The following is a 22,259-nucleotide window of genomic DNA, read 5'->3' as shown; positions in this document are numbered from 1 at the left end:
AAAAAGTAAATCTTCATTTTGGACCCTATTTTAATATCCTACGGCTTCAACCCGCTTTAAGCCGAGTCGCCTGTTTACCCCATGCGTACCTACGAGCAAGGTATTAGTTGCGTTGCGCCGTGAGCAAATAGTTTACGTTACGTCCCATTTCTCAGGTGCAGGTGTGGAGACGTGGCCGTGGGCGGATTGATCGCACGCCCGGTGGCCCAGCGTCTTGCACACCTCATATTTTACGGGCGTGTATGATGGCTGAGACATAACTTTCTTTGTGTGACAAATAAAATAAAGTGTTACACATATATACCGTAACACATAGGTAGATGTATGTAAGATTAGAAGCACGAGTATTTGTAATGCGTTGTTTACTTTTACAGTGCTAAATGGAATACAAAATGAGTGGCTATTGTTGCACGAAACAATTTACATGAAAGTTAACCCTTTGTGTTATGTGTAAGATAATACGTAATTAAATGCGTAAGGAATTGCAGAATTTTGACCCTAGTGTTCTGTTTATTATATAATTTGACGATAGATAAAGCAGAAAAACTTATTGAAGAAAAAAATCCTTATTAAATGCAATACATAGGAGCACCTACTGAAATAAATAGGCCGCGTAAACTTAAATCTATATATAAATCTTCGATGAAAGATATTAATTACTACTTGAAACGAAGCTGCTTAAGTGATCTTGACCCAATTTCGATCAGGTGTGGATTGTAGTATGCAGTATGGGCATCATGTATACCGGCGGTGTGTATGTATGTATGTGTGTATGTGATCTACATCCAGCTGCAAAATTACATGGACACTTTAAGAATAAATTCATTGATAATGTGTACATTAAATTTTGCAGTTCTCTGTACATGCAGATTGCAGACCAGGGTTTGGACGCTGAATATTTTATAACACAATACTGTTTTTTTTGCGTGGTACAGTTGGTGATATTGTTTTAGCTTAACAATTATTTTTGGAAAATTCTTTGGGTGGGCCATTTTGATGACTACACTTTTTAGGGTTCCGTACCAAAGGGTAAAAACGGGACCCTATTACTAAGACTAAACTGTCCGTCTGTCTGTCACCAGGCTGTATGCAGCTAGACAGTTGAAATTTTCACAGATGATGTATTTCTGTTGCCGCTATAACAACGGAAGTAAGTACGGAACCCTCGGTGGGCGAGTCTGACTCGCACTTGTCCGGTTTTTACTACAAATACGAACTTTTTTGCTAACTTTTTATTCGAACAAATTCTAAACTAAAACACAATAAGCCGTTCCTAATAATCCCTTAAGAATGCGCAATAACTAAAAGCAGGTATCCAAACATAGCTTAACTAGCTCCTAATTCCAGCTTACGTCTCTAGCCTTATTGTTTGTCATAACGATTTATGACCAAAACTAAGTGGGATAATGTCTCTCTGAAATGGTAAGTCGCAGTTAGTGTTAAAATTATACCTGGCGACCGGCCATGGGATATTATTATACTGCCAGTGCCAAATATCTATTACCGTACCATATATCCCTTCTCTGGCATGCTGCTATTTAGTCCGAGTGACTAAGTCATGAGTATTACACATGCAGTTGTGTACCTACTTAGATCGTATTAGATAGATATCAAGATACCTGTAATCAGCGATAGTAACATGCCCTGAATTTCTGATGAGACTTACACGTGGTCAAAATCTGTCAATTTACTGATGATGATGTCCTAGCCGATTTCGGCCACAGCGACTGCGTAAACTGGACTTGGCTGTAAATGTTATTATAACCTCGTAAGTTCCCGCGTACTTATAAACACATTCCGCGTACAAATTCAATTCGAGTTTTAGATATAAAAAGAAAGTTTCATACAAATTTAAAAGAGCAAATTATATTTAAACTTGGCATTTGACCCTTAACATTACAAAAGCGAAACAAATTCTGTGTTAACATTCATGCCATGTGTGACAGTAGACAGTAGGTATATGTATAAACGACCTATCTTTTGGACGACCCCTAAACGATTACACCCCGTATAGATTAAAATCCTTGCTAATTTAGCGAAAAGTCTACAAAAAATTATCTTGTAATATCATATGTGACCATAAACTTATTGCCATGACCGATGTTTGCAGGCCACCTTGCTGAGCATCGCACGGATCCGAAGTGCAAGAATACGCTGTGATCTCAAGTCTGAGCCGTGCCGTGACTGCATGGTAAACAACTGACTCAAAATGTCTGAGAACGGGTAAGACTAATCTCTTCTATTTATCTTCACTTTGGTTTATTTTCTATTTAAGTTGCTGGTATATCTCTATTCTTTGTTTTTCGTGAGTTTATCTAACATTGGATTCTATAAAAAATCGTTAAGATTTCATAGGAGTCGTCAGAAATAGGTAGGTAGTAAAATGCGGCTAGGTCTATACATCTATGCAGTCGTACCTATAAACTACTGTTATGTGCATTTTATGAAATAAAATTAATGAAATGAAATGAAATATCTTTATTGCGAGAACATAGTGTTTGATTGATACAATCACAGGGCTTAAAATAAAAAGTAGTCCTTATTCTACCTTATGATAGGCATACAGTACAAAGCAAGCGGCAAGCAAGCATGCAAACATTACAATTTATGATTTTGTATATCGGATGATAAAAATATTAAATTACAAAGTATCAGAAAATCAAATGTTAAGTTACAGTTACACATGTCTCTCTTCTTTCTCGCGTTATCCCGGCATTTTTGCCACGGCTCATGGGAGCCTGGGGTCCGCTTGACAAGTTACTAATCCCATGATTTGACGTTGGCACTAGTTTTTACGAAAGCGACTGCCATCTGACCTTCCAACCCAGAGGAGAAATTAGGCCTTTTAAGTTAAATACACATGTAAATTTTAAAATGATTGAATAATAGGGTTATTGTATAAACATGAATGTGAACATTGTCCTAGCGGCGCTGCCCACTGTCCATGGTATAAATAACGTCTGGCGGTGTTCCAGGTACGGACCGATGGCCGGCCACGTCGGCAGGATACCGAACTTCGGGAAAACTCAGGTCAATGTAAGTGATACCTCTCTTGTTTTCGGTCAATCTCTCAAACGGACAAGTTCCTACTTAGTTCGTTTTTTGTTTGTCGATGAATTCATTAGATGTTAGTTATAGTAGAATATTATTAAAGCAGTACATATTTGACATAAAATAAATATCTTTAAAAAACACAATTTGTATACCTACATAAATAAGTAGTTAAACATGTCACAAAGGTACGAACTTAATCAGTGTGTCTGTAGTTGCACTACCCTACAACATTGTGACTACTCTGAGGAATGTGTCTTGATTTTATTTCTTGAGAATAAAAAATAAAAAATATTAATAAAGTAACGAACAACTGTTTGAATAATTACGTTCAATGGACTGACTATCTTATTTCGCAATTTCAGCCCATGGGCAGCATTGAGCCCCCAGCCTGCATACAGAACGCGATGATGACGAAAGATAAGAAGCCGTTCACGTACACGCCAGGAGGCTTGGACCTGTCCCAGATACGCACTCCGAGCATGGCCAGAAGGCTGGCGAGGCAACGGTCACAAGAGGAGCACGAACAGGCCTACGCTCAGCAAAACTACGCCCCTCAAACGAACGGCGGTGGCGGTGGCTACCAACCTCAAGGGACCCCGAAGGCTCCTCCTCCCCCACCACCCGGTATCCCCGCTCCACCCCCACCTCCCCCTCTAGTCATCGCAGTACCAAACGCAAAATCCCCAAAACCAGTACCATTAGGAGAACGTCCCGAAATCGTTATCCCTGAAAACCCAATTGGGATGCTTAGGAAAACTAACAGCCCGTATCATTGGGAATCAGAAAAAGCAGATGAACTGCGAATGGGTCCCGTGCCGAAGTTTGTAGAAAAGGTCCCGAGCCCTTTGACGGTAAATATGCCTCCGTCTTCGTTCTCCAACCAAGCACCTCAGTATACGCCACCATCTCAAAATACAAACTATTCATACAACAACCAGAACAAGCAACCAGAAAGCCCGCTTCACAGGCCAGAAGCATTGTATGCTCACCAGAAATCAAATTCTCCAATTGTAAAAACTCCTACAATAGAACTGTTACAAAGACAGGATTCTCAGTTTAATAAGAGCCCACAACCCTTCGGAGGACAATCGCCTGTTAGCAATGGTTCTCCGTATTCTCCTAGCCCTAATAATAATTGGAGGCAACCGGAGAGAAGAGAATCTCCAGCACAAAATGCGAGCAACAGCCCCCAGTCTCCACATATAAACCGCAGTCCCTTCACACCAAATCAGCAATACTCTCCTAATTTTCAAAACCAAAGTCCCCCAGTTAATTCTAGTCCCGTTTATCACACTCTTCCTAGAGTCGGCCAAAAGAACCAAGAGGTTAACAATATACAGAACAACCAATACCAACATTCAAACGCCGATTCTGATGCCACACCATGGCGAACCAATACGCTTAACAGACATCCAAGAGAGCCAGAGAGCCAGAAAAATGTTTATAACAATAACCAAAATGCAAATCAACAGGCTCACAGTCCTCCATGGAAGAGTAATGAACCGAATAACAATGAAAGCGCATACACTCCTCCGTGGCTTCAGGCACGGAATCAAAATGCGAATCAACAGCAGTACACACCGCCATGGGTCACGCCACAAGATTCTAACAACAATGGAGTACAAGAAAACTACAAAACTCCCTTGAGGTCTTCAGACAATAACAACAACAGAGCCGTACAATCTCCACCAAAACCTGCCCAACCCCAAGAACAACCCCGTTATCAGACGTCAGTGTCCATCCCTGTGACACAAAGGCGGCAAAATCCCCCAGCAGACTACAACAACACTCCCCCGCAAAAAGAAGTCGTGTATGTTAACCAAGAGCCTGTGTACTTCTGCCCAGAGAGTCCGAAGTCCATACCACCTTGGGTCAAAACACAGAAAGAAAAGACGAAAACCCCTCCGCCCGAATGGGTTCAGCGCCCGCTGGACAACAGAAGAAGCGTAACTAGGGACTTGGTGACACCACCAAGGGAAACAACAAATCAGGAACCAGAATGGGTGAAAAAGAGCAACGAAATGCAGAGAGGTATCCGCGATGTAATCAGTCCGCCTAAATACCAGCAGACCGCGCAGCCGTCGTGGTCGACTCGTCCGTCAGACAATAGAAAAAGCGTGCCTAGGGACTCACCTGGATCCCCTGGTAGCAAGGTTATTCCGATTCAAATGGAGGTATCAAGTACAGATACAAGGGACCAAGGGAGGCAGGGTCAGGCTCCGCACTTGAGGATCACTATCGGTATGAATCCGAATGGTCCCAATGCCCAGCCGCAGTCAGCGCCGTTCTCGCAGCCCACTCAGCGCATCATGCGAGTCCTGTCACCGCAGCTGGTGAGGATGGACGAAGGACAGTCTGGACAGCATGAACTGCCGACTCTAAGCCGGAACTTGACGAGCAATCAAGACCAGCCGAAAACGCGGATAATCCCCATTCAAATTGAAGGTGGCAGTAATGGAGCTAACAAAAGGTAAGTTTACTCAATCAGAATGGGTATTATTTTATTTGTTTACTTACTGGTGAACCTTTACCTGAACATTCTGGTTAACCAACGCATCTATTTTGAAGTGAAACCGACTTTTTAGTATCACTGTTAAATGCAATAATTTAACAATTTCTTTGTCCTGACCCGATTTTGACTTGCTAAACAAAAAAGTCTTGATTCTTGAGCATTGTGCATCCTTATCCCTTGCATTTGAGAACACCAGGAAACATAACATTTAAAATTTTATACTCATGAAATTTGCTCAGCCGTTTTCAAAGATAATCATATGCGCTCATTCGCCGAGATATTGACTTTAACGTCAAGTTATTTCTCCAAGTTTTCCTTTCTGTATTATAATTTAGCATAAGTGAGTAGGAACATATTTTCCGGCTATAGAATATTTATGTGCTCATTTTTCAGCTTCGGTGGGCGGTACTGAAGAGCTGTTTGCACGCGTCCAAAGTAAACGGAATATTTTTATGCACCGCTTGTGTACAGTCGGGATCTTATATTGGGTATATAGAGGGCGGCTGCTAAAATGTCTATACTTATGTATTATGTAGTATTGAATGTAGGAATCAATGAACTTAGTTGTTTAGTCCAATTTGAAAATTTCGAACCTGTGATTCAGATCTTAAATGATAATGAGATGCCACTTGAAAAGGCAATTCAATAAAGATCTTTTGATATCCTTCAGTAATGAGACAAAAATAATACGCGATACTTGAAATATTTAAAAGGGTTGATATTCAATTTAAAAATGTTATTCTTGAATACCTAACTTAAATAGGTAGGTACAAAGTTTTCTTCTATTTTTTTTATAAATATTTATAGACATTTGGCAGTCCTTGCTAGCTTTGATATACAGGGTGCTTCCTGTAACAGGAGCAATAAATTAAACTGTAGGCTGTACTCCTCAAACTGACTAAGGGTCTCCCCATACTTATCGACGCGGATTCGGCGAAAGCCGATAGTAAACAGCATAAACAGGTAAGGTTCGGTTCGGCTCCGTTCGGCCGTCGACGGCCGACGCGTCGGCGTCTTTTTCGCTCTTATTGCGTGGACATAAAGTTTCATTTCTATTGGCATTGCCGATTCCGCGTCGATAAGTTTGGGGAGACCCTAACATTTGTTCTGCAACTTTTGAAAATAACTCATGTTTGATTTTTATTACACTTTTAAGTTTATTCTAAGACGCAATGTATTGCAAACTTTGTTATGTTTAAAGCGTGACAAGCAACGTCAAACACACTGATGTCAGCGTACATTGAAGGCAATATTTATATTGTATAAAAAAGAGGAAGTGTAAAGGATTCATAATTTTTAAAAGTTGCTGAACAAATGTTGGTCGGTTTGAGGAGTACAGCCTTTAGTTTAATTTATTGCTCCTGTTACAGGAAGCATCCTGTATATGACTCCGTCTGTACAATGAATCAGTGTTACGCTTGCTTTATATTTAGCATCTCGCTTGCGAACTCTAATTTTGTAAAATTACTGGACTAATGAAGTTTCTCCTTGGGCGCGTAATTGGCTGTAACTGCTGATAGCTTGTTCTAATTATCGATTACACACTGTTGGTACTTCTTACAGTTTTACATTACTTTCATTTGTGTATTAGATAAGATTTACATTACTTTTTTTCCATATAAGGTGTGACATAATAAAAAAAAAACAAAAAAAAAAACATTTTGTATCGCCTTCTCTTTTACAGTCTTTTAAACAGATCTGCGGGCTCAGCACGGTTCCATTTTTATCGACTATCACTATGGCCGTCACTTTCGCACTTACATACTTGTTAGAACGTGACAGGCATGGTGATAAACGATAAAAATTCGACCGTGCTACTAGGGCTGACATTATTATATAATTCATATAACATATTTTAACAAATCATTATACATGTGGTGTTTTTGTGATTTTTATTTTTTTATAGGTACCTAAGTGCTTTATGCCCCATTATTTGAATTAAGAGGAGACTAAATTTTAACAAAAACGAAAAGTAGGTTAATACTGAGAGCCACTAAGTGAATACGGTAGCCGATGTAAAGAACCGTGTTTTTCTGCAAAACAATAAAAATAGTAGATATTGTTAACCAAGGGGCTGCCGAAGTAGTTTGGTGCTCGAACGCAGTGAGAGCGCCAATAGTCCGAGGCTGAAATTATGCCTTTTACCCGGGTTAAACACTCTACTTTTCATTTCTAATACGAGAAAAGTAAAATGCATGTGATTTTAAAAAACATGACTAAGTATATTTTTTATACTGTTTCTCGAGGGTACTTTCAATTAACAATTTAAGTAAAAGGATCGTTATTTATGCAATGAGGAGTTAAAAATCAGAATGGAAGTTGTATAACAAATCCATTTAAAACAAAATTTTAAATGTTAATCTTAAAAAAAACTTACTTATCACTTCTCTGCACACCTTTTCTTAGAACAACAATGACCCTCTTTCAGAGCATGAAAAATGAAAAAAAAAAAAACAAAGTACCTACCATTTTTTCTAAATATAAGTCTTATATTAAATATATGTTTAAGCGGTTCAATATTGGCAAACACAATTTAATTGGTTGTTATTTATTTCAGTCACCGTAGTCAGGTCATATACAAAATCTAATTAACCTCGTATTGCGGAATAAAATTGTTCAAGTAACTTCTTAAGTGTTTAAGTGTTTTTATTAAATCAAATTCAATTCTGGAGCCCAATCATCAAGCACAAAACTCGGCAAATTTTTGAAGAGAATTGCCAACCACGACAATCTTACACATATCGACCTAGTCCCACAGTTATGTGGGTTACTACTAGTAACTTACTAGACGGTGATTTATATACCTATAATAGATAAATATTTATTTATAGATAGGTAAATACTTAAATACATAGAAACAATATCCATAACTCAGGAACAAATATTATACCAGGATTCAAACCTGAGACCTCCGGCTTCGGACTCAGGATCACTACCGACCAAGCTAGGAAGCCGTTGAATTGTAGGTCCACAGAGCCGCGAGATGCGGTTTGCCGACCCCTGTTCAAATAAGATGATAAAGGATGACTCACGTTAGACCAGGCCGTGTCCGGGCCGGAGCTTCCGGAGCTGTTTTCTATGGAAAGCGTCACGTGATCACCTGTCATCTGTCATAGAAAAGTAAGCGCCGGAAGCTCCGGCCCGGACACGGCCCGGTCGGCCCGGTCTAACGTGAGTCATCCTTAATCCCTCAAAAAATAGCTTTAACTTTTACCTCGTTACTGATGATGATCTACTTCATTACGTACTTCTTAAAGTTGTGTCAATGTCAAAGTTCCCCGTGATTCCAGGGTGTTCTACCACAAGTTCACGCAGGAGGCGCCTCCTCGGCAGTCCAAGGCGTTCCGGGTGCTCCAGGTGATCACGGGCACCGAGGACTCCGACCACATACAGACCATGGAAAACCGGCACGGGTTCACTGACCTCTAGCCATGTAAGCTTAAGGCCGATCCTCACGGTCCAATTTATTTATAAAATGTTTTCAATATTTTTATATCTGTTATATTTTGGAAATCACGTTTAATACCTATTATGCATTAATTTATAATTATACAAATATAACTGAAATACGTAAAATAAAATAATAAACAAATATGTGGGGATCGACCTTAATCCAAAACGCATCATATTTACCCACAGTGATTTTCCTCTCTTTTACCGACACAAGTGAAAATAGGTATCCATTGAATAAGTACTGCATTATTAATTTAATACCTAAGTATGGTAAAGTTACACAATTATATTTGTATATAAACTAAATATTTGAGAGGCTTTCTACTTTTCCACAAACACGCGTAAATAGTTTTAATGTATATACAATAATATTAGCATACTCGTATATACAAATATTATTTATTTAGTCGCTCGGGCGCCCAATCTATTTGCGCATGTCTGTGCATACTTATTATTATATTTTATATATAATTAAATGTTGCTTGTGGAATTGTTACATAACATTACTTTAATTTTAATACCTTATAAATATTTGAGACACGTAATTCTTACTAAATGATGTAAGCACGGTTCGTTAAACTAGACTAAGTATGAAACTGGAAATATAATATATTTTAATAATTTATTTTGTAACGTACGAGGGGCGTTCAAAATATTCTCGGTATTGATATCTTACGACCTCTTCTAAAATTTCTTTCGTTACTGGCCGCTAAGGTTTATTCATTGACATTAAAAAAAGTATAATTCGAACCGAGATAGTCTTTTGTTTTTCTGCAATTGCTGAACAAACATGAACATCCTGTGCGAATTGACAATGTTAACTAAATTAGAACATCGATGCGTGATAAAACTATTGACAAAACAGGGTAAAAATCAAAAACCATAAAAGAGGAAATGGATTGTGTTTACCGTGAGTCTGCTCCTTCTTTATCTACCATTCAAAAGTGGTCAAGCGAGTTTAAACGCGGAAGGGAGAGTATTGAAGATGACCCTAGACCTGGCCGGCCTGTAGTAGCTACTTCACAAGAAAATATTGATAAAGTGGAAAAACTTATATTGGAAGATGGTCGAGTGAAGGTAAAATCTATAGCACAAGTAACCAATCTCTCTATTGGTACCGTACATGATATTATACATGACCATCTTAATATGTCAAAAGTAAGTGCAAGATGGGTTCCGCGAATGCTGACTCGGCTTCAAAAAGACATGCGTGTAGCTTGTTGTTCCGATTTTATTGACCTGTGCGGTGAAAATCCTGATGAGGTGCTGCAAAGAATAGTTACTGGAGATGAAACCTGGGTTCATCATTATGACCCAGAGAGTAAACAAGAGTCCATGCAGTGGCACATTAAGGGTTCAGCTCATCCCAAGAAGTTCAAGGTCATCCCTTCAGCTGGCAAGGTCATGGCCACGATATTTTGGGATTGTGAAGGAGTATTACTAATCGATTATAAAGAAAAAGGTGTAAATATCACAGGACAGTACTACGCTAACATTCTACGTCAATTAAAGGATGTAATTACAGAAAAGAGGCGAGGAAAGTTAACCAAAGGTATTCTGCTTCTGCATGACAACGCCCCCGTCCATACTGCTCATATTGCCAAGGCAGCTACTGTTGAATGTGGGTTTAAAACTGTTACTCACCCACCGTATAGTCCGGACTTAGCCCCCAGCGACTTCTTTTTGCTCCCCAATCTTAAAAAGGATCTGCGTGGAAATTAATTTTCTGACGATGAAGCATTGAAGGCGGCAGTGGAGGAGCATTTTTACACGAAAGATAAAAAATATTTTTACGAGGGATTAAAAAAAATAATTGATCGATCTTTTAAGTGTATGAACATAGGGGGGGAGTATATTGAAAAATAAAAATATCAAACTTTTCGTACTTGTTTGTTTTCATTCTCATACCGAGAATATTTTGAACACCCCTCGTAACTCTTATTGTAAATAAGCCGAAAAATCTAATGTAAATGTAAAGCTTTTAATGTGATTTTACTTATGCTCGTGAAAATGCCTACGGCTAGCTTACCAAAGAATATTTTAATAAATATGTATTATTATTTATGGTTAAGTTTATTTATTAGTAGATAAATGGTTTTCGCTTCAAATTAAATAAGTACATTATAATGATATTCTCATAATAAAAACGAGAAAATATGTAACTTAATCTTGACAAAGTCATTTCTATGATAAAATAATTCTTAAAATTATAAATATGCACTTATATAATATATTAATATTATCATACTTAAAAAATATAGATAGTCAAATAATTAAATATGTCGGTGTAAGTTACCATTAGCCATTAGATAGTATTTGTTGTTACAATTTTCTAATATCGACTAACCATAAGAAACCGCCAATTTATATACCTACACATATCATACTAAAATATTATAAAACTATATTTAGTACCTATTTGTTTATTTATTTATGCTGCGTATATCATATTGTGTGTATTTATAATATTGGCTTATTAATGTTATATGTACCTATTTATTTATATACCTAGTGTGTATGCTTTATTGTATATTTTATATCTGTTTTTCATATTATATTATTTATATATGTATCTATTCATAACTAACTGACACGCTTTCGATCTATGCAACAATAACGAAAGTAATTCCGTAAATTCCAACGCATGTTTTGTTACATTGACACATAATGATTAACAAGAATTTTGCTTTTATTATTAAAGCTTCGCCAAAAAAAATACTGATGCATAAAACGGTAATTTGGCGTTTGGCTGAAACTTTTTAAATAAAGGTGGAAGCTTTTTATCAATGTAGAGACTGATCGATATTCAAACATGTACAAAATAGCTGTTTCCGCATTTTAATTGTTGTACAACGGTTTCGTACGAAAATAATTAACATATTTGGGAAAGTTCTTTGAAATAATATATCGATCAGCATAATGATAGAAGTTTTGAAAATTAACCAAATCTTAAAGCAGACAAGGGGTGTGGCATTCTAGTCAGTGTGATCTTATATAAGTATTTACGTATTAAATATATTTATATGCGTAATAAGTATAATTTAGAATAATTTAAATTAGCTTAATTAATACTTTATTTAAATTATCTGACAATACGAATTGATTCATAATAAAATGGTAAAAATGTATTGGTCTTTTATTATTTGATACCTACGTCACGAGTAATAGTTACTTGGTTTACAAGGGTGCAAAGTTGTTGTTTAACCCCTCGTGCTAATATTGATACTTGAGCAGGAGACAGATTCTAAAACTGGAATCTGTTAGAATGTAGGTATTGTCCTCATATAATTTGGTAGCATCATGTGTAGAGCCCTTACACTATGCCTGTACATTTTTTGTCTATGCATGTAGTCTATGGTTTAACTCTCTTTCTGTCAGCCATAGCGATAGGATCTAATTTTAGATTTATTAGTTTTCTGATATATATTATTATCATTTGACGATTGCAAGCTGTACGTTATTCTAAGTAATAAATGGACCGCTTCAATTCAACGTGAGTTATCATTCCAACGCCTTCAGCCGGCCCCTCGCTCCCATCTCTGTGTCACGCGGTACAGACGCACTGCTTATAAGACCCAAGGATCTTCAACAGAATCAAGCAAGAGAAAGATCTAAAAGTAAAATCTAGAGCGTTGCGAAGGTTTCAAGGCACAAGGAGAAAACAAAATTTGCTTGCGTAACGTAATGTAAAACACAAAATTTATTTACCAAATCAACGAGGAAAATAATCACAAAAGTTAATTCTAGCCAACAAGAGGTAACAACTCCAAATTTGCATAAAACTAAATACTTTGTCACTCTTGTAGATAAGATGCAACTTTCTCATCAGTTATTGCAGAATGAAGAGAGCCTTTACGAGCTGGTGTGGTGAATATATATTACTTTTTATAGGACTTATTTGCATCAACTTTTTCATGCAGTATTTCTAAAGTTAAATTAGCAAGGTACAAGACCTTTGCTAAATCCCGTTTTGCTTGTACATAGTATGTACTTACAGCTTACACAATTCAGTATAGGTACTAAACATTCTGAATAATGTCCATAATGAAACATTGTTAGTTTACGAATTACAAGCCAGATGGCGCTGTTCTACGTTCTAAAAATCCTGAATCATGCTATTAAGATTTTCCTTGGTATAATGACTACTAGTACTAGCACGCTAGATGGCGCTATTTAGTGTAATTAAATAATCATGAACCCAGACAGATGTATATCCCAGACGAATACATATACCTATGTATTTTTAGCCCCCTCTTAAATTTAGAGTTATTGTGTAATTTCTCTTACCGATGGGCACGCGCACGACCCTCACATGCGCGACAGCACATTAATTACACAGTGCGCGAGATTTATTTACGGATCTATAAAGCGACGGACCTACGACGTAGTGGGAAGGATGTTTGTCGGCTCGTTGGATTAATGGTCCGACTTGCTACAAGACAATGGATTATAATTAAAGAGAGAAGCGGCAAAAATACAATCGTAAGAGTCTCTACCTTACCACCGGCTTTTGCCACTCCCCGTCAACGTCTTAAGTTACCACCCCGCATGCGTTACAGCCCAACACGATATACGATTAAAAATAAATGAAAATTAGATATATTTTAGTGATTTTTTTTTATCGAGCCAATTTTAAACTTTTAAGGTTTTGATTGGAGTCTGCCCTCGCAAAATATAGTCTACTTTCCGCGTGAACTTTTTCATGATATTTGCCCTTGATTATAAGCGTGGAAATATTTATTATAAAAACTATAATTTTATAAACATACTTTTATTTATCTTATAAAAGAGTATCAATTGACTCTTACTTTTCACTAGTTCCCGCCATTTTGAATTGTCTTTAAAAGCCGGGTACACAGCTCTACGGTCAGGCGATTCGAGTATGGACAAGTTGTTGTGAAGACTTAAGCTTCAGCTTCTTATTATACGTTTGTAACAAATGAATATAAAATTAAAATACTGGTAAACGATTAGTTCTCATCATCAACCCGGTAACGTCCTAACAGTATGTACAGTCAAAGAATTTAATTTCCTACCACTTTCGTACCTTGTCATAAAGTACAAAATGGGTAGGAAATTACATTCTTTGACTGTACTATGTAGCTACATTAAAATAATATAAAATGTAAAGAAACTTGTAAAATTACGTGAATAAAGTCGTTTGCAGCGGCCGATAAATCTGAAATCACATCCTGGCAGCGGTTGCCTGGAGAATAAATAGGCATCGACGCGACCGTGACGCCACCATCGTCTCCCGATTACTTCTGTATTTCTAGTTTTGTTATTTTACATTTATTTTAGTTGTATTGGTTATTGGTTCCGTTTTGTATCTAAACTTCTTCGGATAAGATAGTATTTATTCACAATATATTAAAATGTTGCTATTGTAGGTTTGCGGACTCTCAATAGCCATAATATAAGTCATACCTATTATTATACCTACCGTTTGACAATTAATGCGCTTCAGTCCATGTAAGTTCAACTTAATACATTCAGCAATTTTTGCCTTCTTACGAAGCCCGAGAAAAATCTAACATTTATCAATAATTTTACAAGTCACAATGACAAAGTGCAGTTACAAGATCAGATGCAAAATCTAAAGTTTGTGCAGGAAATCAGGAATACTGCCAACGAAAACTTGGCTTCAATAATACCTAATGCTATTGTTTTTCCGAACTTGATCTTCGGTGTAACAAATAACATTTTACATAATCAGATATGTGCTAGTTTACGAAGTATATCTCCATGGCAATTTGCATTCGAAGATTTGCCAAATGATTGTCGCTAAAAGAATTTGTAAGGAACGTCTCGAATCAACACATTATTAAAGCTTTGTAAAGTGTAAATTTAATTCGAAAGCTTATAATCTGGCCTATTTTCTAATTTATCATTTAGGAAAACATGTTTTCTAACATGACTATATAATTCAAAGTTAATAATGGTTCCCGAAGGACAAATAGAATAAAAACTAAAGTTAATGTTCATAATCAGATTAAATCATTTTTATACTATCGTCTTGTCTGCGCATATGCCAATAAAATAACGCACGTAATAAAATACAATGCATTATAATCATCCCAGCGGTTTTATCACGTTGTTTGTTTATTCACCAAAGTTACCTTGACAAAGTTCTTTCTAGTACAAGATCGTTAAAAAGCGGATACATTAATAGAATTAAACGGCTTTAGCTGACGATGTCAAAGGACGTCCCGAAATTCTTTATTGTTTATAGAACATAAGCCAAATCTAAGGAATGTCAGTTCAATGAACACTATAAAAATATCGAACTAATAAACTGTCTAAAAGCACTTTGCTACGTCAGAAGCCACACGACATATCAACTGAATGTTTTTTTCAAAATCTTGTTTGCCTTGATTATACAGCGTGGAATTTGACGACGGACCTTTCCAGAAATGGGAGATAGTTTAGCCTTAGCTCTATATTTTCTCCATAGAAACTATGTTAATATGGGCAACCGTTTCTAAATTATGTCCTTTTAAACATCCATGCAAAAAACTACTTTGTTCTAACCCTAACAGGTGACAGGGTCAATGAACTTACTTGTAAACAATCGTTAGACGACAGGTATGTTAAATTTATCCCCTTAGGTAGGTACCCTTTCTTAGGTCTTCTGGCTACTCGGTAAGAATCATCGCAGGATTTATGTAAGCGATTCTAAGCTAATTTCTCAATATTAAATAGTACTAACGACAATAAACAGTGCAAATGGTGACATTGACAATCACTCAAAAGTACTCAATCGTCATAAACAATAAAAAATGACATCGTAACCTCTTTTACCATAAACCCCTATGTTTACCTGGAGTAATAAAAAGGTATGACATGTTTCACAAAATTGTTTTCGAATAAATTGAAACCGTACCCAGGTTGAACAAGATTTTTTTTCATGTAATAATTGAGTTTGATTATTATTTTGGTTTAAAATGTGCATGAGAAATATGAAATAAATACTTAATAATAATTGTATTTCTTATAATTAACGAACCTCTTTGCGTGGTTGAAAATCAACACTATGGTTAGAATGGAATTGTCATTAACCTTACCTAATGTCATATTCGTTAAATAAAAATGCCTTTGTTGATTGTTTAAATTTGCTTTTATCATACGCGACATGCAACTATAATGCGGCTGATTCTTATAAATAGAGAAACATATCTGGGCGTAGGATGCATCGGACTGGGCGTAGGACGATTTTACGTGCTTTTGGTCGACATTTCGATTGCTGACAATCAGCCCATTGTACCTACTACAAACAAGCTCGGAATGACCAACGAACGTGGATGATGTGTTGATCAACTGGCGGATAGACTAGAAGAACGAATGCGGTACCTATTTCGAACGGAATCCAAAGGTTAATGCATACACTATCTCATACTCGGGCACGGGCTGCATCATGCATTGTAAGAGGTGGAGGAACATTTGAACGCCGTATGTGAATGTGAACATAGTGTTAGATATGGTTAAAACGAATAAAGATCTTAATTTGATATTAATATTTTCGCACTTATTTCATGAATTTAAGTATTTGACATATTTATGCGTCATTCATGCATTAGTGTGATTACGTCAACGCTCGGAAATAAACTTTGATAATCGCCGAGTTTTCCCGACAGCGATTCCTTTAACCACACTATGGTATAGGGTTATCACCACAGTTAAAAAGTAGTGAATTTGTTATTTTAAATTTTTATTTAATTAATTATTCTGGCCCTTACTAATCGATTCTATATCACTTAAACGACGCTATATTTCCGGGAAGGTCTTTCGTGGCGTTCCACCCTGTATAAAGTTTATAAACCTAGTTTCTGACCACGACTTAGTCCGTGTCCCCACACCGCTAAGTACTTGCAGGCCTCATGTGGTCTTAAAGTACTTAAGGGAAGTATTTCCGAATAAAAAATACGTACGATTGTCAATTTGACTTGGCCCCCAGGACTATACACAGTCGCTAAAGAGGCTTAGTATAAAATACAAGTAGCACACATAAAGGCATGAAGCGCGCTCATCATATGTCGAGATCCTATGCTACACCAAAGTAAAACCCCCTGTTTTGTAAAACGGCTAGCCGTAATGTATTACGGCGGATTATACGATCTGACTACGACATACACACCAATAGCATATTAAATTGGAGTTGGGTGGGACATGTGGCCAGGCAGAGTGATGACAGGTGGGACAAAATACAAATAGGTAGATTGGTAGTTTTCAGATAAAACATACAGTTTGTGTGTACAATTGAACATCCGGACGATATGGAGGTTGTAACTAAAATGATAATCACACTATTATGTTGTCATACGCGTGTGTCAATCGCGAACATCCTATTATTAAAATCAAAATATCATATTTTTTCTTATATTACGATTCTGAATCCTCTCCTACTCGTGTTAGACTGATTTTGTCAGATGTTGTCTATGCCAGAAGCATGCGCGTCCTTTACATTCCTAAGTTTGTTTATGAGTTATTCTTGAATTATCAAATTAGATGGAAAATTAGCGGAATGCTTGGTTGATTTCCTAGTTTACGTCTGATTTTGAGTAATGGTTATGAGATCATTGGCCGAAGAGCGTTAATTATCAAGGTGCGGATTTAGATTGGATTAATCATTATTATTTTATTTTATTTTAGATGAAAATAAAGTCTGTCGTAACGGCACAAATCATGAAATATTTAAGTTAACATTTTGAGTAAGTATTTTTGATATTTTACTGATACTGATACCCGTAGAATTTCTACCGCTAAGCGCGTTAAAAGTTGAAATTTCCTATTCGTCTTTTATGGCTTCGACGTGTTAAATAAACGATACTGCTACAAAACTTTTTCTTCAATGTTTAAATATCTATTTTACAGGATTTGTGGTACTTATATTATTTCATTATTGTTGTCATGTCGATTACTTATAGGGGTGACAGAAATGAAAACTGATTAAATTAGAGTCATCAAGGCTTGGCCATGGATATCCAAACAGACAAACACTTGGTCCATTAACAGGCGTCAACATCCGTCGACGTTGACGTAGGTCCACGATATCTGGCCTTGGATTCCTATTGGCCGCTTTGGTTGCGCGAGAGTTGAGATCTTTGGAAACCAGTGTATCTTGAGACCCGTAACTACTATGTACAGTCGCCATCAGATATATCGGCGCGGCTAAGGCGCTCACAAATATCTGAACACGCCTCTATTGTCAGAGCGTTAGAGGCGTGTTCAGATATTGTGAACACCTTGACCGCTCCGATATATCTGATGGCGACTGTACAACAGCAGCATATGTCCATCCACCCTCACGTAGGTATTAAATGTCTCGACGCGTTTAAAAGTCACACGAATCCGCCACCAAAAAGCCGCTCACATACAATCGAAGTAATGCTCTCATTTTAAAACGTAACCTGCTCGTCGTACCTTAATCTACATTATTTTTATGTAACTGTTTATTTTCCCTACTAGGGTTTTTTCTACCTCACCTGACATTACAGGCTTTGAAAAACACTGAGCTTATTTTATTATAAGTAATGTTTTGAGTTAAAGGAAAAATTCACTGTCTAGGGCGATACTCGAACTCGCGACTGTGTGTTACCAGCCCACCACTCTACCAACTGAGCCACAGAATGTAACCCTTTGACAGCGAATAATCCCACCATATCCTAAGTAGTCTTTTATTTATATAACAGGGAATAAAAAGCAGCAGTTTTATTCTTACGTCTTATAAGACCAAAACTACTTTATGATCTGGACCACTTTACGGCTTCATGCGAGACGTTAATGTTCAGTTTTATGAGCTCGGGATGAAAATTGTCATTTTCCACCTCCTTGGTACTTAAAAGCCCGGTGAAATAGTGTGATTATATACTTAAATTAAATATAAAACTTTTACTTACCAACATTATTTATTCGTATTCTGTATTAGGTATCTTTGTTTTTAACACTTTTTTGAAACGTGTGAAAATCGCGAGGTTACAGTTCGTGTTCAAGATTTTGATACGTGGATTTTAAGTTATTTTGATGATTTTGTTCATATCGCAATAACTGTTAATATGAAAAAATCTACACAAAGTGCTGACCCTTTATTATTGCCTTAAAGTATATAAACTATCTACTTTACAATAACGATACTTTTTATAAGTACAACGCATGGCCTAATTCATTTATTCTCAATCATATTATTTAGTACTCGTTCGTTGTTTTCAATTAATTAGCACAAACGAAGCCATTACGTTTAAGTAGCCACGTATTTTGCTTAATGAACCCCTGTGTTTGTTTTATTACGCCATTAATAAGGACAATGAATTCGTTATACTTCATTTGTATTCTGTGGGCGATTTCTTTTTATTTCATTCTGCTGAGTTTCTTTATTTTAGGTCTAAAACAAAGTTTTCTAGAAAAACTGTCCAAGGCTATTAATATTTTCATTGTATTTGAAAGAAATGAAAAGGATTTATTGAATTGTCTATGACATGACATAATACAGTAAGGTTGCAGTAAGGTATAAAGACACTATAAACGTCTAGGCACCTACCTATATAAAAGCATCTTTAAATTATATGATATTTAAGGCGAAATTACGTCATAATTTCTTAAAATCTGGGAGACCGAGCTTTGCTCGGAATACATATAAAAACTCAAAAATGCGCGTTTTCCCAGTGATAAAACCTAGCTATAGATCGATTTTTGCCCCCGAATAGCAAATTTCATCGAAATCGTTAGAGTCGTTCTCGAGATCGCCAAAATATATACATACACATATAAATAAATATACAAGAATTTTATAAGTTTAAAGTTATTAGATTTATGGTAACAATTTGTAAAGGACAATTTTTGCAATCAGAGTCGTGTCATTAGGTTCGCATCTCGCTCGCGCTAGTGTGCGTATATTTCTATATAGTGCCATGAAAAAATAATAATTTAACTAATAGTTAGACCTCTTTTGTACAGAAATAATCTAATTATTGATTTCACGAGTAACTATATAGTATAATAGGCTATCATAAATACAGGTAATAGCGCATTGACTGTCCGTCTCATAATCCCGGGCCATTCACTCATGAAATTGTTAATTAACGGACCGACTATAGGTGACGATATTTTGGGCACTTTGTTGAAGGCTTTTGGGGGTTTCATCTGACAGAACAATAGAGGTATAGTCTATTAACGGAACAACAATAATGTGTTTGTGTAACGTGCAGTGTACAGTTTGATTGATGTCGCGAAACTAATATTACAAATAATGTAAAATATATTTGTTTTAGTATAGGTGGTATAGATCATTTTTAAAATTAACGAGAACTTGCGGGGATTAATTAAACGGATAATCAAAGGTGAAGTAATGTTTTCGAAATGAAGGAAATATTGTAAGAAGTAGGGTAAACTCGCATTATTTGGTGACACGCCTAATTCGGTGATACAAGTTTTGAAGCATGACACCCAGTAAAGCTAGTGATTTAGGGCTTTTTAAATGCGACCTTACGGCAAAGTATTAAGGTAGAATTCCGTTTGCATTCTTGTGGGTCAAATTGAGAGAGCGAGATAGTTAATATTTCCAAATTTCTCGCGCTAGACCTCATTTCGGCGCCGCGCGGACCTGTACAAACTGGTTCTCCGTTTATAATTCGTTTTTAAATACTAAAAGTGCCTTAATTTGTACAAAAAGTGGACAGAGTAGTAAAAGGATATTATTTTTGGTATATCCATTATTATTTTTAACACAACTTGCATAGGTTTTTCACAGTATGTTGTGAAAGCCGGTCAAAAATTTATCATTTTCAAACGTTTGACGCCGCAACGGTATCACCGAATAAAACAAGGTAAGTTAAGTGTGAAATAAATAAATGAGTGAAATGTAGTTACAATGCGGTATTTTAATTATTTAATGCATGTATTGTACTGAATAGTCCATAATTAATAAATTTGCGATACATAAGCAACGTTAGCATATTATTTTGGGGGTCTGTATCACCAAATTACATGAGTTATTTTTTTTTTAACTTATTATTGTAATTTTTTATTTCTCAGAACATCAGATCCAAAAAAAGGAAGAAAAAGCTCAAATAGTGATCGAATGCAGAAAAAAACAAAAAAAAGCAGAAAATGAAGGAAAAGCCTGAAGATGACTGGAGGTGTCATTCTTGTAGTGGATTGTATTCTCAAGAAGTTTTATCTAAACGAGCAATTTATTTTAATACCTTATAATTAATATTGTTTTCTAAATATATATTAATAAAATTTCATTATCCCTAATTATGTGATAAAAAAAAATAAAAACTTGTGTAATTTGGTTATAGTCTAATTAGAGTAGTACGTATCACCGACTTAAGGTTATTGTCACCAAATTAGCGATGTTCAGGCAGCATAAAAATAAGATGATTATGCACAGTATTATTTGTTATAATTAAGATTTAAATGTCTGATTATGCCAATAGTAAGACTGTCTGCAGTTCCTATTAAAAGTAAAGACATTGATTGATAATAACATGGACTTTTATTCAAATTTCAATTTTATCACCCAATTAGATGAGATCACCCTACCATGAATAACCTATAACCTTATCTTATGCGGCGATGTATGTGTATCTAGTAAAATAGATTGCAAATGAGCAATTTATCACAATATTGTGGATATTAAAATAAAATATTGAAAAATAACAAAAATACAGGACCTGAAAGTTTCAAAATTTAAGTTTTTTTTAACTTCCAAAACTTCCTTCCTTACCGTTTTGTATAGGGCGTTTCGCGAGTGAAGTGAGACTGTCGGCCTTTGACTACAATTTCTGACTCTTGTGTTACTTTAACGCAATGGGTCCCATATAGACATTTGATCCTAAAAACAAACCCGATCGATTGATACCATATTAAATGAAAATTAGTCATGTAGCCTATATAATATGGGTGATGGTGTAAAATATTAAATTAGACGCAGTACCAAAATGCACTAAAAATGCATTAATGCATTACACACGACTTCATCGTGCTCCGTTGTTGCCAAAACAAAGTTAAAACAGTTATGCTACATTTACAACATCTATGGTCTGTGCGTAATATCTAAATACCCATCACAAAGTATTAAACTATTTGTAGATCCAAGGCCACAATTACGTCCCGGTTTCACACTTCGTAATTTTATTTTAGTTTCCAATCGTCACTTGTTTATTACTGAGTTCCGGACGATTTCCAAACTTTTAAATTTAACATTCCCTGGTCAATCTAAAGTAGATCTTATGGCGTTGAA

At 36.2% G+C, this 22,259-nt stretch overlaps 1 protein-coding gene across 3 annotated transcripts in view; it reads left to right on the top strand.

Annotated features, from left to right (window-relative positions):
- LOC134661616 (uncharacterized) overlaps positions 1-9,050 on the top strand; it is a 31,682-nt gene extending 22,632 nt beyond the window's left edge. Inside the window, exons 1-5 of one of the 3 annotated variants that reach the window (XM_063517939.1) lie at positions 2,150-2,223; positions 2,976-3,036; positions 3,417-5,524; positions 5,960-6,001; positions 8,857-8,958. In XM_063517939.1, the coding sequence (XP_063374009.1) occupies positions 2,210-2,223; positions 2,976-3,036; positions 3,417-5,524; positions 5,960-5,978 (2,202 nt within the window). In that variant the 5' untranslated portion in view covers positions 2,150-2,209 and the 3' untranslated portion in view covers positions 5,979-6,001; positions 8,857-8,958. Of the gene's footprint in view, positions 1-2,148; positions 2,224-2,975; positions 3,037-3,416; positions 5,525-5,959; positions 6,002-8,856 lie in introns of those variants that run through there. The other 2 variants (XM_063517789.1, XM_063517864.1) reach the window with 2 other exon arrangements.
- The last annotated feature ends 13,209 nt before the right edge of the window (positions 9,051-22,259 follow it).

Source organism: Cydia amplana, chromosome 1, assembly GCF_948474715.1.
Source record: "Cydia amplana chromosome 1, ilCydAmpl1.1, whole genome shotgun sequence".
Taxonomy (NCBI): domain Eukaryota; kingdom Metazoa; phylum Arthropoda; class Insecta; order Lepidoptera; family Tortricidae; genus Cydia; species Cydia amplana.
Note: the sequence above shows the minus strand (reverse complement) of the source record. Positions and strands in the feature narration are given on the sequence as shown.